At 42.0% G+C, this 13,567-nt stretch overlaps 1 protein-coding gene across 1 annotated transcript in view; it reads right to left on the bottom strand.

Annotated features, from left to right (window-relative positions):
* Positions 1–434: 434 nt before the first annotated feature.
* The window catches only part of LOC139456277 (E3 ubiquitin-protein ligase DTX4-like), a 34,558-nt gene continuing 21,425 nt past the window's right edge, over positions 435–13,567 (bottom strand). The window contains exons 5-9 of the mRNA XM_071237901.1: positions 11,698–11,759; positions 9,284–9,430; positions 7,618–7,779; positions 6,851–6,940; positions 435–5,173 (exon numbers count right to left, since the gene is read on the bottom strand). Of these exons, the coding sequence (XP_071094002.1) occupies positions 4,949–5,173; positions 6,851–6,940; positions 7,618–7,779; positions 9,284–9,430; positions 11,698–11,759 (686 nt within the window). The 3' untranslated portion in view covers positions 435–4,948. The remainder of the gene's footprint in view (positions 5,174–6,850; positions 6,941–7,617; positions 7,780–9,283; positions 9,431–11,697; positions 11,760–13,567) is intronic.

The raw sequence follows: 13,567 nt of genomic DNA, 5'->3' as shown, positions 1-13,567 counted from the left end.
TGACTTGGTTTGAATGGGTGTTATCTGTAGCTGGTGGCCATATTACAGCAGAATGAAGAGTAATCTGCATCTCATGGTTGTAGCAAGCTGACCTGGGGAGACTCTGGGCTGGAATATCACTTTTCATGTGAACCCTCTATACACAGCGCCAGAAGAAAGCATAAATGTTGTGGACTTTTTCTGGTACCTCCACTCTCAAGGCCCACAAAATACAATACAAAACTGTAGTGCCTATAGTTCTGGAGAAACATGTTTTGACAGTGTACTTCCACAACCCTGTAGGTTTCACTTGAATCACCGTCATGTCAACAATATTGGTACAGTGATCGATTACTATCGCAGGATCATGTTAAACAAAATACAAATATATATATACATTTCAACAGATTTATTGCAGGTATCACTATTACAGATAACTGCATCCTTTGAAAAAAATCATGTTGACATTAAATGCAGGAATATCAAACCTTGTATATGAATAAAAATGTTGCTATGTACAAAGGAGAAGGGTTGCCCTAAGTTGGTGACGCTTCAAGGGACAGAACTGCGTATGTTTGGGGAATAACTCTCAAAAATACAAATACACACAAAATATTAAATTTATTAGCTATTTCTACATCCAAATGGTTGTAACTATTTGACAATCCCTATTTAGATGAATGCTTCTGAAAATTAATGATACACTTAAAGCAAATATATGCCCACAATTCACCTAAATAGATGTTTCAGTTTCTCATATAGGCAATTCACAAACAAGAATGCTTGAGACATTTGGGCCCTCATGTCAAAATAGATCACTTTGAAGAAGGATATCTGCTAGGGTGTATTGTGTACATTATAAGGTCTATAAACCATGTGTGTATTCTTTTCATGTCATCCAATATTTTGCATTTAAACATTCACTTTCTAGCATGCCACATCATCATAATGTGCTGACATCATGAAACAAGGTTAAACTGAAGTGCTGTCTAAGAGAAAGAACGTGTTGTAAAGTGTCAAGCTGGCAAATCACTTCCCCGTCAGGATTTGTTTGTTAGTTGTTAAACGCTGCACATAGCTATATGACCGAGGTCTGTAAATAATCGAGTCTGGACCAGACAATCCAGTGACTGACATGATCATCGATACAATCAATTGGGATACGATTACATGCACCAACCAAATCAGCAAGCTACCACCTGATCCCGTTAGTCGCCTCTTACGACAAGCATAGTCTCCTCTTAAGACACGCATGATTTGCTGAACACCTATTCTAACCTGGATCTTCGCAGGTACCCCATCAGGATAAAAAAAAACTCTTGCAGACAAAGTGACTTTTAGTTTCATCTGCACTGCTGAACATAGGTAATGGATTGACTCAAAACGTCTTTAAAGCCTTCTGATACCCAACAGTTCCAGTTTCACAGTGAACTCAAGAATGTACACACACCTTCAATAGCATCTTCAATAGCACCTAAAATGTTGATAGCTGTTTGGGGGTCCTTGGGGTATTTGTATTTAGTATCACTAAATCTTTAACTTCGTGTTATGACAAGGACCCCTTGACTTTCATGCCTATTTTGAACACAGAATAGCGTTTTATGCAATCTGAGCCTATTTATGCACCACAACATCTACCCAAGCAGAGATTTGAACTCAAATCTCTGGCTTTTAAGCAAGCACCGCTTTTAACATTATTCCAGTTATTTCACGGCGTGTCAGCTTAATGTGGGAGGAAAGCCCGAAGTGATGCAGGTCTCAGATGTTTACCACTTCGGTGAAACCCACAAACACGGGTAAGGTGCTGACAAACCTAGAAACATAATCGGGGCGAACCAGGATTCGAACCCGCAATCATAGGTTTCTGGCGTGCCCAAGGGACACAATTCTGCACAGCGAATCGCGGCGCCTTAGATGACGGGCCACCTGTGCTGCCTAGCAAGCACGAAGAAGTCACCTAAGATATATAAATGCACATTCCTTTGATTGGGGCATGCAGTTCTTGCATGATTAGGTTATCACAGGAGTGTATGGATTACCTGAAAATGTCAATAGCTTGTCTTGCACATCCTTATTAAAGTTTTACCAAAGGTGAGCTTCTGTACCTTTGTTACTCTGGCTCCTTTTCCTTTCATACAATACCCACAGTATCGAACAGTCATCAAACACCTGGACGTCTTAGCAGAATGTCGGTAGTATACTGTAATCTTACATGAGGTAACTGAAGAAACCACAGACAACTTTCCTTGGATTCCTGGAATTCCAGGATTTGCCCTCTAAGAATGATGTAAGGCTAAAAAAAAAATAGTCTCGGTTCTCACGCATCGCCCGCATCATTATAAAGTTTACCACATGTTTTGTTTTTATTTCCATTTTTAAAATGACACACCAAAAAATCCTTAAATATTCCAAGTCCAACGGCAGTCAAATACTGTGTTCCAGTATTTTGCTCATCAGGGAATATATTTATGTAGGGAGGCCCTTTCCCAGGTCGATCGTACTCAATTGCTTATTGATTACACAACTGTTTAATGGTTACATACTAGTTTAAATAACACACACCCCCAAAAAAAGAAAGAAAAAAAGACACTGCCACCCGCACTATATTTTCAAAAAAACATTGCCTGAGAACCAATTCTATTATTTTTTTAAGCATAAAATGCACTTATCTAAATCCTTGTTATAAATTTTTTCCCCCAAACCCCCAAAGATTGGCGATGTTCATCCAAAAAACAGTTTTGCTGTTCTCATGTCTGAAACCATTTTTCTTTCTTAACTCCAATACATGTACTTATTCCTATAAATATTTATCTGGAATACTCATACATTTGTACTTACATCATTTCATAATATTCAACATTATCTGATGTTTTCATGCTGAACCCTTTAACCTTGAGGTCTGTGCAAACAATGGAAAAACATTTATTTGTGTAGTTTGTTGTTAAACGCCACACTCCACAATATTCCAGCTATATGACGGCGGTCTGTAAAATAATCGAGTTTGGAGCCAACCCAGTGATTGACATCATGAGCATCGCTCCACACAATTGGGATACGATGAAGTGCATCAACCAAGTCAGCGAGGCTGACCACCATATCCCGCGAGTCTCCTTTTACGTCAAGCATGGGTTGCTGAAGACGTTATTTGTGTAAAAAGTGTAAGTAACAATAAACAATGATACAGAATGAACATTCGTCAGTGGTACATGACATAATCATCGCTTCATCTGTAGACATACACGTCCTCAAACTCAACACAGATGAACCATTCAGACAACAAATCATTTCATAAATTGAGATATGGCCATTCTAATTTAATATGAATTTAATATACACTGTAATGCTTTTCACCTTCAGCAGTTAAACTGCTACAACATATACATATACAGAGTAACTACTTACTGCATAGAAAAAAACATAAAAAGATCAATTAAATACCCGGTATTTACCCGGTTGTCTTAATTTTAGCCCAATACTTAAATCAGGAGGAATTCAAAAAATGTTCTCAATATACAATAAATGAATGATTAGATATATTACTGCATTGTGTATGGTGTCTTATCAATATTTCTTGTCACAGTTTTGTTTCAAAATTGGCTTAAAACCAACCGTATAAGTGACAGATCTGTGAAACGAGTAATTAAATTATTGTACTTGATAACATAGGATAGGGTAGCATTAGAGTGGTAATGTTCTACAATATGCCAGTCAATTATATTATTATTCGTTTCCTTGTGTCAATTACAAGAAATATGTGACAATTGATCTTACTTAAACTGAGGGTTTTATCAAAATTATTTCAACCAAGGTTTCTGAGCACAAAATCTTGCAATGATGACTATAATATCTACACTGCATCATGAAGTATATATTGGGATACACATAGGGCTGGGACGGGTAACTCAGGTACTCGGGTCGGGTGGGTCCTGGGTGGGTCCTGGGTAGGACCTGGGTACCCACAGTACTACCCAGACCCGTGGTTAGTCACGTGACATATTGTTTAATGACAAAATCTCACTAGAGACTACAAGTCGCTATTGTTCCCATTTCTTTCTGATGATGCACACATTCCTTTTGACTTGTATATGTTTGAGTAAAGATAAAGCTTCAGTCAACTTCAGTGTACGCATGATTTGATTGTTTCCTGAGAGACCACATATCTATTATATGGTCTCTGGCTTCATACATGTATCTAAACAGTTTTTGCCAGGGCTACAGTTAAACTATTCCCAATTAGACATTGTGTTCTCAACTCTTGAGACCTACAGTGGGTACCCGGGTAGGGTCGGGTAATAGAGGGCTGGGTACCCGGGTAGTAAATTTGGACTCGTCCCAGCCCTAATACACATTGCAATGAATGTTGCTTTTATATAAATATAATGATACTCTAGGATATGATATGTTTTTTCAACACCTTAAGCTGAAATTAATCAACTAGTGATACAGTTCTGTCTTCAGGTTAGGCCTTACATTTTATTAGGAAAATCAACCAACTTCTCCCTTACATTCTTACTATATTACATGATAGTTTTAATGAAATAGAAATTCAAATTGACAAACAAAGAAAGTCATTTAGCGGGGGTAAGTAAGTGTATTTGGCGTCACGACAGTGGTCACTTGTTTGTAAACATAATGGTCATTCGGTTGCGAGTTCAACTCCAAGCATGGCTGTGGTCATCTATCCGACTCTGCCATGAGATAAGCTCACTCAAGGTTTAAGTTCAGGTGAGCAAAGAAAATAAGGGCTACAACATAACGAAGCACTATAGTCAAAATACTCTAACAAGAGTGGTATAATCCGTTCACTAAACAGAAATCATGAGACAAAATAACTTAAAACAATTACAATTATAATTGTAATAATAATAACACAGACTAAACCTACGTACATCCTATTATCATAACAAACATCACAGTGAGCGTATGGGAGATGAGGTCAAGGTGACAAGGTCAAGGTCAAGGTCAGAGTCTAAGAGTTCAGATCGTCTTCACAAACACCTTGCACTGCCAGCTCCATGGTTACATTGTTCAGATAGTTGGGGTCTGGGTAGCCGTGCCCCGAGACATTTGAGCCAAATTCTGTTTTATGATGAATCTCGTTCCATGTGACGGTATCGCCCTCCCCTGTAGTGGTGGACACACCGATTGTGAACATCAACCTTCTCTGCCAGGCTATTGTCAGCAGTTTCAGGACCTAGCAACAAAATAAACATGTCAAATCTATAGTGAGACAAGCATGGGTACTGGGGACCTAGACTGCCCTGGACTCCCCACAGTGAGACAAGCATGTGTACTGGGGACCTAGACTGCCCTGGACTCCCCACAATGAGACAAGCATGTGTACTGGGAACCTAGACTGCCCTGGACTCCCCAAAGTGAGACAAGCATGTGTACTGGGGACCTAGACTGCCCTGGACTCCCCACAGTGAGACAAGCATGGGTACTGGGAACCTAGACTGCCCTGGTCTCCCCACAGTGAGACAAGCATGTGTACTGGGGACCTAGACTGCCCTAGACTCCCCACAGTGAGACAAGCATGTGTACTGGGGACCTAGACTGCCCTGGACTCCCCACAGTAAGACAAGCATGTGTACTGGGGACCTAGACTGCCCCGGACTCCCCACAGTGAGACAAGCATGTGTACTTGGGACCTAAACTGCCCCGGACTCCCCACAGTGAGACAAGCATGTGTACTGGGAACCTAGACTGCCCCGGACTCCCCACAGTGAGACAAGCATGTGTACTTGGGACCTAGACTGCCCTGTACTCCCCACAGTGAGACAAGCATGTGTACTGGGGACCTAGACTGCCCTGGACTCCCCACAGTAAGACAAGCATGTGTACTGGGGACCTAGACTGCCCTGGACTCCCCACAGTAAGACAAGCATGTGTACTGGGGACCTAGACTGCCCTGGACTCCCCACAGTGAGACAAGCATGTGTACTGGGGACCTAGACTGCCCTAGACTCCCCACAGTGAGACAAGCATGTGTACTGGGAACCTAGACTGCCCTGGACTCCCCACAGTGAGACAAGCATGTGTACTGGGGACCTAGACTGCCCTGGACTCCCCACAGTGAGACAAGCATGTGTACTGGGGACCTAGACTGCCCTGGACTCCCCACAGTGAGACAAGCATGTGTACTGGGGACCTAGACTGCCCTGGACTCTCCACAGTGAGACAAGCATGTGTACTGGGGACCTAGACTCCCCACAGTGAGACAAGCATGGGTACTGGGGACCTAGACTGCCCTGGACTCCCCACAGTGAGACAAGCATGTGTACTGGGAACCTAGACAGCTCTGGACTCCCCACAGTGAGACAAGCATGTGTACTGGGGACCTAGACTGCCCTGGACTCCCCACAGTGACACAAGCATGTGTACTGGGGTCCTAGACTGCCCTGGACTCCCCACAGTGAGACAAGCATGTGTACTGGGAACCTAGATTGCCCTGGACTCCCCACAGTGAGACAAGCATGTGTACTGGGAACCTAGACTGCCCTGGACTCCCCTGCATTCCCCACAGGGAGACAAGCATGTGTACTGGGAACCTAGACTGCCCTGGACTCCCCCTAGAATCCCCACAGGGAGACAAGCATGGGGTACTGGGGACCTCATCTGGCCTATTCTTCCCAGAACCCCAGAATTCAAAGCCATTGGGGTACTGGTACAAAGTAATGTACACAACACATTGTCCATTGATCAAGTGAACAGGGGCGACTACAGATGACTCTGTCTACAAGTCCTTATAATGAAAACATATAGACAAACCCTTAAAAATGGCAACTTTCTACAAGTCCTTGATACTTAACTATTAGGTAGCTTGGCAAGGACTACAAGGCTACTGCCAATTTCTAACGCTGCCACTCACCTTTCTCCCTTTCTCATTGTCAGGAAGATAAGCCACTCTGGGGAATCCACGAGCTGAGTATCTCTTGCCAGTATTAGGATGCTCTGGACCCTAGAATCACAATGCAAACATGTTGGCACTGAAACAAAATCTGATGGCTTGACATGGAGAATGTGAAGGGTGGTGACTCATCTGTCTACTTGGTTGACAGTATACACAATTGCTGATGGCCTAACAGTCGGGGGCGGCCGGGGAGAGTGTGAGGGGTGGAGACTCACCTGTATTCCTGGGTTGACAGTGTACACAACTCTGATGGCCTGACAGTTGAGGCAGCCAGGGAGAGTGTGAGGGGTGGAGACTCACCTGTATTCCTGGGTTGACAGTGTACACAACTCTGATGGCCTGACAGTCAGGGTGGCCGGGGAGAGTGTGAGGGGTGGAGACTCACCTGTATTCCTGGGTTGACAGTGTACACAACTCTGATGGCCTAACAGTCAGGGCGGCCGGGGAGAGTGTGAGGGGTGGAGACTCACCTGTATTCCTGGGTTGACAGTGTACACAACTCTGATGGCCTGACAGTTAGGGTGGCCGGGGAGAGTGTGAGGGGTGGAGACTCACCTGTATTCCTGGGTTGACAGTGTACACAACTCTGATGGCCTGACAGTCAGGGCGGCCGAGGAGAGTGTGAGGGGTGGAGACTCACCTGTATTCCTGGGTTGACAGTGTACACAACTCTGATGGCCTGACAGTCAGGGCGGCCGGGGAGAGTGTGAGGGGTGGAGACTCACCTGTATTCCTGGGTTGACAGTGTACACAACTCTGATGGCCTGACAGTCAGGGTGGCCAGGGAGAGTGTGAGGGATCGGGTGGAACTCCATCTCCCCAGGGGGACAGTTTCCAAGGCGTTCACCATAGATTGTCTTACATGTTGGGCACTGGATGCTGCCATCCTGCAACGTTAAGAGTAGAAACAGTGAAAAACCACTGTTAGATCAATGTACACATTATGCCACATTATCAACACAGTCAAGCAGGACATGTGACACACAGGATACTGCCTTGTGGGACACCCTGATTGTAATGGTCTGGCAGGGTTGAACCCACACGAACTTGAAATTGTCTATCTTTTAAAAACAGAGATACAAAAAGAGGCAAATGGCCCCTTAAACCAAAATCATGAAGATCTTTGAAAATACCACACTTCCATGTGGTATTATATGCCTTTTCGAGATCGAAAAATATTGATACAGCATGTTGTTTATATATTTTGGAATTTTTAATAAAAGATTCTAAACGTACTAAATGATCGATGGTACTACAATTTTAGCGGAAAACACATTGAATGTTAATAATGAGATTGTTGGTTTCCAAGTACCAAACTAAACAATTATTTACCATACGTTCCATAGTCTTACAAACGCAGCTAGTAAGGGATACTGATCTGTAATTAGAGGGATCGGTATGATCTCGACCAGGCTTAGGTATAGGAATGACAGTAGCATATAAAAATATTTGTCTGCCTTCTTCCTTGCCTTTCTAGCTTTTTTGCAGTCAGTGTTAAACCATGGTTTGTGGATATGTGGAACTGTAGAGGACTTTGGTATACCTTCATCAGCAATTATATTTAATTCATCAGAAAAAATTTGAATAGGATCATTAACATTTAGAAATAATTCAGGCTGTAATCTTTGAGTGCATGTGTGAAATAAATACCAACTGGCCTTTGTAAAATTCCATGTTGATGATGGTGGAGCATCAGTTGGATTTACGGTTGAAATTACAGTGGAAAAATGGTCAGTTCCACAAAGGTCATTGTGGACTGACCATTCGAATTCATTAAACAGATTGGCATCAGCAACAGATAAATCCATAGAAGAGTATGAGCCAGTTGCAGGATGTAGATATGTGTTAGACCCATCTTTAAAGATACATAAATTGTTATTTGAGGGGAAATCCTTGAGTATCGTACCTTTTGTATTGGTGTTATTACTGCCCCAAAGTGAGTGAGTTGGGTTTAACGCCGCTTTTAACATTATTCCAGTTATATCGCGGCGTGTCAGCTTAATGTGGGAGGAAAGCCTGAAGTGATGTAGGTCTCAGACGTTTACCACTTCGGTGAAACCCACGAGCACGGGTATGGTGCTCACAAACCTAGAAACATAATTGGGGCGAACCGGGATTCGAACCAATCATAGGTTTCTGGCGTGCCCAAGGGACGCAACTCTGCACAGCGATTTGCGGCGCCTTAGACGACTGGGCCACCTGTGCCCCCGAGTTGGTCATAAAGGGCCTGGAGATCAGACTGACAGAGAAGATGATGGCGAAATATAGAGGGAACACAAAGTAAAAACAATATGCAGCGTAACACGGACTGCAACTGCCTGAAGAGGGGTATTGAGTGGAACAGTAACCCCCGATGGGGTCACATATGAATGCTAAAGAGAGACAACTCACCTTGTGACCACTATCATACATAGCATTGAGACACATGCGATGGAACATGTGGGTACACTTGAGAAGGGAGACAACCTGGTGGTCTTCATCTCCAGCACTTCCGTAACTTGACTCTTCATGCAACGCATCATAGCAGATACAACAGTCCTGGAATAACAGAACCATCACTTGATTAGCAGATACAACAATCCTGGAATAACAGAACCATCACTTGATTAGCAGATACAAAAGAGTGAGTGAGTTGGGTTTAACGCCGTTTTTAACAGTATTCCAGTTATATCGAGGTGTGTCAGCTTAATGTGGGAGGAAAGCCTGAAGTGATGCAGGTCTCAGACGTTTACCACTTCGGTGAAACCCACGAGCACGGGTATGGTGCTAACAAACCTAGAAACATAATTGGAGCGAACCGGGATTCGAACCCACAATCATAGGTTTCTGGTGTGCCCAAGGTACGAAACTCTGCACAGCAAATCGCGGCGTCTTAGACGACTGGGCCACCCGTGCCCCCAGATACAAAAGAACAATAAGACCACCATTTGAATAGCAGACACAACACTCCTGGAATAATATAACCATCACCATCATCATTTTAGTGTCCCCAAGTATTTATACAGACGAAGAAAATCACTGTGTTCCCTTCCTTCTTTACAAAACACTCTTGCCTCATGCGAATCACATCTGTCAAGACCGCCTCCGTGGTTTAGTGGTAGAGTGTCCGCCCGGAGAGCGGAAAGTCCGGGGTTCGATCCCCGTCTGCGTCATACCAAAAGACGTTAAAAGATGGTACTTTTTGTTACCCTGTTTGGCGCTCGGCATTCAGGGGCTAAAACAAGGACTGGTCGGCTCGGAGTCAGTATACTGTGTCTGAGTGGGGTATTCATGTTAAACTGCGGCATGGTATCTCAGTGGGCTAGCACTATAAAACGGCATCAGTTAGTACAAGCAGCCACACATACACACACATGTACATGCATATCGCTATGTAAGTGCAATAATCTTGGACGTGATGTTAAACCCAATTTCACCTCACCTCACATCTGTCAACATACAGACGTCCATCTTCCCGAGGCAAGAGCGTCCACTAGCCTTATTATCAAAGTCTTGTTTCCACTCTTGCCACACCAAGCCCACTTTCCTGTGCTAAATATGATTGGACTATCGCACATATTGATAGTCCAATTAGAGAACGGTCCACAAAATCAACATCCACGACTGGTACATATTCGTACGAAAGAGATTTACCGCTGCCTGTCTTTGTTGACATGAATATGTCTGTTTCACCTTTTAAACCCCTCACCAATTACCTGTATTTGTCTTGAAATTGCGAATTTTTCGTTTTCTGATTGACTAGGTCGTCGTCTATGGTAGTCGCCATCTCTGTGAAGCCGTACGAGATAAGAACAGCTATCTGACTGGATATCGTGTTTTCATTACAAGGGGTACAACTCATTATCTACGCAAGGTTGCGCGTGGGTTGAGCCAAGAAAAGTTGGCTTGATGTGGCAAAGGTTGGAACAATGGCTTTGATATAGACTAGTGGAAACGCTTGCCTCGGGAAGATGACAGATGCCTTGAACACTGTTTTCCTCTCTCAAATATACGAAAAGAAAGGCCCTCAGCCTCACATTTTTAAAAAAAATAGAGCATCAGTCACTGTAGCTCACCTGGATATATAGTCTAGTGTAAAAGGTTAAAAGTAAAAAAAGACAGTCACTTAAAAACAGTTGCTGTCAGCATTGATGTTCAAATATTTTCTGCATTACATACTGAGGACTAAAACCTAACACTAAAATCTAATGATTTGAACAACATTCGCATCATAATATAGAGAAAAATACATGCCAAAGTTAACCACCAATATGCCTTTGAGAGAATTTAAGAGCATCGTCATAACAAGGTCATAAATAGTTTTATTCAAATATGGTTGCCCTGACAATCATATTTAAAATTGGATATCAAAGACTTGAACAAATTGGTGTGTCATTGTTGGTGGCAAAAAGCATGTGAGTCTTAGCTTCATTCATTGGTCATGATTATACAAGGTCTTGAGGTGAGGTGAAATGGGTTTAACATCATGTCCAAGATTATTGCACTTATATAGCAACGTGTATGCATTATGTATGTGTGTAGTTACTTGTACTAGTCCGGACTGATTTATAGTGGTAGCTTACTGAGATACCATGCCACAGTTTAACATGAATACCCCACTCAGAGCCGACCAGTCCTTGTTTTAGCCCCTTAATGCCGAGCGCCAGACAGGGTAACAACAAGTACCATCTTTTAACGTCTTTTGGTATGACGCGACGGGGATCAAACCCTGGACCTTCCGCTCTCCGGGCGGACACTCTATCATTAGACCACGGAGGCAGTCTACAAGGTCTTGAAGTTATGAAGCAATGACAAGCCATACGTACCTCATTTGGAGGTTTGGGTTCCACTTTGAGATAGCGTTTCAGCACCTCATCTGCAGTCTTAGCTGGAAAAATAGCAAAATGTTAACATAAATTGAAACCAAATCATTGATGAAAAACAACATTGTGTGATTGTTGATTGCAGTTTCAACAAGCATTGTACATGGAATTAACATTTCTGAAAAACGTTTGGTCTTTTCAGTTATCATGGTCACCCACCAATGAAAAGATTTACATCATGATGACTTAAACCCCTTTCGCTAGATCACACAACTCACGTTTATTACAGCAACCACAGTCAGATTATTGCTACTGACACCTTGAAACAAACTTTAGTTGACAGGGAATGGATACATATATCATTAATGTCATACTATGACTCATTAAAAGTCATATTTGTTGTAGTTCGACTGTTATGTCTCAACAAAGTTTTCCCTATCGAGAGTGTGTGAGCCTCGGCTGTGACTTGAATATTTCATCAAACCTAGGCCTATCGATGCTTCAAAAGTTGGCACTAGATCTACCTCGCGTGACAAATTCCAAGAAATGAAGTCAACTGTCTGTCACTCCATTCCTAAGAAGCATGTGCCATATATGGAAGTGTGACTATGATTTATCAATGAAACAAGCCTAGTTCTCGTGATGATTTAAACCCCTTTCGTTTATGCCCAATCAAGTTATATCAATCATTCAACATGACTTGGCTTCTGAGTGCAGATGGTCGCACCGTTGAGCAGTGCACGAGATAACTTTTGAGCAATTGAGTTTTAACCCTAGGCTTTCTGTTTTAATTGGGTTATTACTAGGGCCGTTACGATTCACTCGCGTATTCGGTGAATCGAACCGTATCCTTTCATGAATCGAATTCGTTATTTGTGGCCACTAGAATCAAATATTTATGAATATGCAATCATGTCCATTTACATACCCTGTACTTAAAACAACCATAAGAACATATGATATGCATAGATTTCTTTAAAGACAACACTCTTATAATATTTAATTTGACAGGAATTTGGTCACTGGTCATTGTAGCATTTGAGCAGATACTGGTACTTGGACAAGTTCAGTATGTGAATGTATAATATAGATAATTAACAAACCATGTCAAATAATTTATGCTGTTAATGTTTCACTGAATATAACAAATAATACATCAACTACTGACTTATCATTAAATTTGTGAATTAATATTCGTATTCATTACCTTATATTCGTGATACGAATCGTAATTGCCTCATAGGTTATTCGTTGCAGCCCTAGTTATTACATTTTGCTTTGGGTAACTAATAATTTTTAACGCTTCTAATCATCACTCTATTGGGTTTTTCCCCAAATGAGTGAATATTTTAAGATTTTAAAATAAATGATGTAATGTTTTAGATGTAGGTAACTTTTCTAAATATATAGGCTTGACTCGGGATGTAAATTAGTTTGTAATTGTGTTTTGGAAATTAGCACTTTTGTACGCATGCTGAAAAAGCTTCATTGAGTATTTATGCGTGCTGTGTTTATACATTTGAGTTTTTCATTTAATGCATGTGATTTTGTACGCAAGTTGCTTGAAAGGAATTGGGTTTTGAATATTTTTGGAGGGTATTATATGAAAATATGCAGCTTATCTCTAGCTCTGGGCGAGCAACATTATAAGCTTATATCATTGAGTTGGGTTTTACACTGTTTTTAACAGTATTTCAGTTTTATCAAGGCGTGTCAGCTTGAAAGGGGAGGAAAACACAAAACGATGGAGGATGGATGAGACGTCTACCACTTTGGTGAAACCGACAAGCAGGTAAACATGGAGGTGACATACCTAGATTCATAATGAGAGAATCTGGGCTTGGGACCGTCAATCATAGATTTCTGTCACACC

The sequence above is a fragment of the Haliotis cracherodii genome, unplaced genomic scaffold (assembly GCF_022045235.1).
Source record: "Haliotis cracherodii isolate W230 unplaced genomic scaffold, xgHalCrac1.p SCAF_11, whole genome shotgun sequence".
NCBI classification, from domain to species: Eukaryota; Metazoa; Mollusca; class Gastropoda; order Lepetellida; family Haliotidae; genus Haliotis; species Haliotis cracherodii.
Note: the sequence above shows the minus strand (reverse complement) of the source record. Positions and strands in the feature narration are given on the sequence as shown.